This window comes from Centroberyx affinis, unplaced genomic scaffold (assembly GCF_046629955.1).
Source record: "Centroberyx affinis isolate AG114_WGS23_722 - 3 ecotype Tasmania unplaced genomic scaffold, CSIRO-AGI_Caff_v1 ptg000570l_1, whole genome shotgun sequence".
Classification (NCBI taxonomy): Eukaryota; Metazoa; Chordata; class Actinopteri; order Beryciformes; family Berycidae; genus Centroberyx; species Centroberyx affinis.
Genome location: NW_027279212.1, coordinates 1,195 through 5,987, shown reverse-complemented (window position 1 = coordinate 5,987; position 4,793 = coordinate 1,195). Strand labels below are relative to the sequence as shown.

Here is a 4,793-nt window from a genome sequence, read left to right as displayed (position 1 = left end):
TCCAAAATACAGACAATCATTAAACTGTCGTTCCATTGGAATTCTGATCACATAGTGGCCCAAAAAAAACAAAACGCAATACAAATAAGGCAACCAATTGAAATGTCTTTGAGAAACGCTTTACTATCACATCGACCCATTTACTTCATGAGGTCTTTCCTCACCAGGAGCTCAATCTCAGTCTTACTCCTCCTCTACAGCCCTAATCTAAAGTGCAACATTGTTCTGCGTGACTGTCTCTCTCTCTGCAGGTGCGATCATAGCACCATGGTGGGGATGTGGTGCACCATGGGCATCTGGTGCTGGTGCGGCATGCTCGTCATCTGCGGGGGAGGAGGAGGGGACACTTGGGAGGGCGCGTCGTTGGCGGCCGCCACCGGTTTGTGCCGGGCGCTCTTCTGGTGCGCCCGCAGGCCCGCCAGCTGGGAGTAGGCGCTCTGGCAGACGTGGCACTTGTAGGGCCGCTCGCCGGTGTGCAGCCGGACGTGGTTGCGGAGCGTGGACGACTGGCTGAAGCGGCGGTTGCAGAAGCGGCAGACGAAGGGCTTGTCCAGGGTGTGGATGCGCATGTGGGAGCGCAGGTTGCTGCGGGAGTTGAAGCCGCGGTGGCAGATGACGCACCGCATGCGGCCGCTGCTGGTGGTGGAGGAGGAGGAGGAGGAGGAGGAGGAGGAGGAGGAGGGGGAGCACGAGGAAGAGCCGTCACACGAATGGGACTCCTCTGGGAAAGGAAACAAGGAAGAAGAGGAACATGAGTTAAGGAAACAAGACTAATGAATGGATTAATTATTATGTTAGCTGTCAGGTAGAAAGGCCTATTGGTGAACTAGCAGTCAGATCCTACAAAAGGCCCAAAGATCTCCATCTCTTCACTAAAGCCACAATAGCCACAGACACATAAAACAAGCCCTAAAGAGCCCTAATAACCCTGATAGTGATCAGCACTCCTCCCTCCCTCCCTCCTCTCCTCTCCTCCCATGTGCAGCCTCGGGCAAAGAGCCTCACCATTCCTGCTCTTCTTCAGGTGTTCGTCCTCTGTGCCTGGAACGCCAGGGATTCCCAGGAATGTGTTGTGGGTGTTTCCGTACCAGACGAGAAGCTCCTGGTCTGGTGGGATGGTCTGGGAAAGGAGAGAAGGAAGGAGGGAAGGCCCACGGGTCAGTTAATGAACAGGTGGTTTCAGTTTGCAGCTCTGTGACTTGACATCCTGCTAAATTACTGGAATTAAATATGCAATTCTGCTTTTGGCCAGCAAGTCGTGCTATTATGCAGAACAATGACAGTCTGTCCGCACTTGGTGGTCTCAAGTAAAGATCCAAGTTTGGTCCAGATATATTTCACTCTGCTACTTATCTCTGATTTGACAATTTAAGATTATCCAGTGATCGTGAGAGTATTTGCATATTTGACTCCCTTCTCCTACGGGCCTGGAGCTAATGAGTCGGTTCTCACCTCTACAGCCTTGTAGAAGATGCTGCTGCCGATCTGCACCACCTCCAGGTTTTGCTCCTGCTCGTTGCGGGCGCACTTGATGTAGGTCATCCAGCTGCGTTGGTCCTCCTGGCTGGCGTCGATGAAGTAGCGCACCGTGCCATCCTCGTTGAACACCTGAGCGCACAACACACACAGCAGGACTCAGTATAATGCAGGGGATGAAGTTACTCTAAAGCCCACCCTCAAACAACTCTGGATTGTGGATAACAGCCTGCACATGTCACATCCATCACATCCGGGATCTTCAAATCCCCCCGGAGGTTGAATAAATGAAGGCTGCTACGTGTGCGGCTTTTCCTCACTAACTTCCCGAGGCTTTTATAGCTCACCTCCCACATGAGGTTGTTGTTCTTGAGCAGGTCCACATGTTCGGGGGACAGGACCCTGCCCGTGAAGGGACCCATCTCCGTGCCGGCCTTGATCCAGGTCTTGGAGAAGATGCCCAGGCCTTCGCCGGGGATGGAGCTCTGGGCGATGATCACCTCACTGGGCAGCACCAGGCTGGACAGCTTCTGCACCTCTGCGGAGACACAGGGAGGAGATGTGTGAAACTGGGCATGCAGATATAATAAAGAAAGATGAAATATTCCCATGTGAAATATTGAATACGGAGGATTAAAGTGTATGCATGCACAATTGAGATGTTTGTGGAAATATGTTGTATATAGGCCTACATCAGTGTCTTAAAAGTGATTTTCAAAAATTGGGCAAAACTCCCCATCAATGTAATTCAGATAGAGCAGGGAATTTAAATGTCGTGGTCAAAGAGTTGTTCGGCGGGGTAAATAGATCGCGATGCTTCTCACGAAATAGGATTGTTGGAGAAGTCCTGAAAGCAGTAAATGGACTGGATCTTATTTTAGTCACGAAATATTAAGCTACACCTTATCCGCCGTTTAATTCGATTATCTGGCTGAAGTGAAAGTTTTTGTTGTGAGGAGAAACCCCCTCGGAAAGCATTTTCATCCGCATTGAGAATGGGGGGAAAAAAGAGGAGAAGGGAAAAAAAACCCTCTCGCGCCTCTTTAATGTCGAAATCAAAGAATTTTTTTATTTGGGACTGCGAAAGGCCCGGCCGAATGGGGGTTAAATGGTCCTCTATTGCCCAGGGTCCAGCAATTTGTCATGCTTCAGATGTGATATTCATTAAACCTTACTGGAAAAGAAACGGCTAATTCCAAATTCATTATCCTTTTAAGAACTTTGTAGCAATAAATTTGCACTGAATGAAACGAGGACTTGTTTAAAAGACCCAGGAATTTCTCAAACAAAAAAATGGAAAGGCGATTAGATGGTTGACATGCTATGAATAGCATTAGATTTAGCCTTCACGGTGCATTATGCGAGGAACAGCAAATCTTTCAAGGAGAGAGAAAGAGAAAAGCTCCAGAGCCCCATAGCTGCCAAGAGAGGAAAAGAGACTGTCCGGAGATTGATGAATGCAGGATAAAAACCCGGGACATCTCAAAGAAAGGGAACCTTTCTCTCCTCGAGGTTTAAGTGGAAACTTTCCCAGGTCAAGCACAAAGTTAACCAAATGAATTTAATGCCCTTCGTCTTTCAATCAGCAGCAGTTACACGCCTAACAAGCCTCTAAATGCGAGGTCTCAAAGCCCTGAACGGGTTAATGCGTTAAATGGGTCGAAATAAAAGCAGCAAAAATGGGGAAAATGTGGAAAAACAGCAACAAGTGAGTCACAGAAACCCTTGGGAAATAAATTTAGAGGTGGGAACTTAATTCTCACTTTCTTCTGGGCTCATTCCCGAAGAGCAGGATGTGGGACTTTATCGAGGTTAGAAATGATGCGAGGAATATTAGGAATAAACGCCACGCATTTTGTCCCAAGTTTAGCTGTCACAATTTTTTTTTAAAAAGAAAAGATTTGATTGTTTGATTCTTTGATCAGAGTAACAGGCCCTACCGATTTAGAAATCTCTTATGAAATTACAGCAAATTCTCCGATGTAGCATAAGTAGCCTATATCATAAAAATAAGGAAAGAAATATATATATTTTGTTTTACCCCAACAAGGTATATTTCAAATTTAAAAAAACATAAAAATAGAAATCGCCTATTCACTAATCACCAAACTCACTAGAATCGGCCCAGATTTAAAAACTTCCCATCCAAAGGGGGCTATCACAACAAAAATAGACACCAAAAAAATAGAACAAAATAAAAATATCTTTTCAGGAAACCAACACCTATAACAAATGTGCAAAACCTACCTCCAGCGAAGGACTGCGCGAGCACCTCGGCGGTGAAGGCGGTCTTGGGGCTGATGCTGCTCTGCCGCTCCTCCATCAGGTGCTCGCCCAGCACGTTCCTCCATCTGCCGTACAGGAAACTGTGCAGAATGTCCGAGGTGATGATGTCCGACAGCGAGCGGCTCGGACACTTAAATCCAGACTTGAGAGCCAAGGCGTCAGCGGGTAACACGGAGCCCATGTCGCAAAAGTTGATGCTGCAAAAAGTCGCGCTCGCTCGGCGGTGGACGGGAAGCCTCTGGAGTGAGTGGGGGAGAAGGAAGAAAAAATACACACACACACACACAGTGGACACACACAGGCTTGTACTCCGTCCCTCTCCTCGAGCGTGTTGCGTGGAAAGTGTTGCCCTGCCTCGCGGTGAGGGTCTCTTTTATAAGTGGCTGCGTGACCCCTGTCTAATTACTTATTAATGACACACCCCTCATGGCGCGGAGCTGCCTGCCGCACCGCAACAAGAGCGCTATTAGACCGTCCTGCTCCGCTTCCACCGCGCGAGAGAGGGGCTGGATGTGTGTGTGCGTGTTTCTGTGTGTGTGTGTGTGTGTGTGTGTGTGTGTGTGTGTGTGTGTGTGTGTGTGTGTGTGGCCAAAAATGTAGCCTATCAAATCACTGTTGTAGGTTAATAAATGGGCTTTAATCATTTAATTTTATACTCACTGGACATTAAATTAAAGCGACTCTCGAATCAATTTACAAAAGCACGTAGATTGACTAAATGTGACCATAAATGCATTATTATCCTATGGGCTATCTGGATCGAAAACCTTTACACCTATACTACAAAATAGTGCAAGTCAAGCTTTTAATATGCCCAAGACCGTTATAAGACGAATTACTGCGCAAAATAATTAAAATGGACTGTAGCCCTACAATAAACAGCATGAATTAATACAAGTTAGGCATGTAGTGTAAACATCATGCCCAATATCTGAAGGCAATGCATGTGGCAGTTCCCAGTGCTTGGAAAGTGTTTCAGAAATACATCGCTGTCAGTTTAACGCTAACAAGTTGCGAGTGCGACAATTAGT

At 47.1% G+C, this 4,793-nt stretch overlaps 1 protein-coding gene across 3 annotated transcripts; it reads right to left on the bottom strand.

Annotated features, from left to right (window-relative positions):
* Window positions 1–257: 257 nt before the first annotated feature.
* Window positions 258–3,943, bottom strand: prdm12b (PR domain containing 12b). Of its 3 annotated transcripts, none has more exons than XM_071518350.1 (5): window positions 3,724–3,943; window positions 1,824–2,014; window positions 1,453–1,608; window positions 982–1,120; window positions 258–727 (listed from the first exon to the last, which is right to left on the bottom strand). In XM_071518350.1, exons 1-5 carry the CDS (start codon window positions 3,941–3,943, stop codon window positions 258–260), a joined length of 1,176 nt encoding a protein of 391 aa, XP_071374451.1. The 3 variants fall into 3 exon arrangements, with proteins under 3 accessions (XP_071374451.1, XP_071374450.1, XP_071374452.1); XM_071518349.1 differs by having other exon boundaries at window positions 258–751; window positions 997–1,120; XM_071518351.1 differs by having other exon boundaries at window positions 258–721; window positions 1,006–1,120.
* Between the last annotated feature and the right edge of the window lie 850 nt (window positions 3,944–4,793).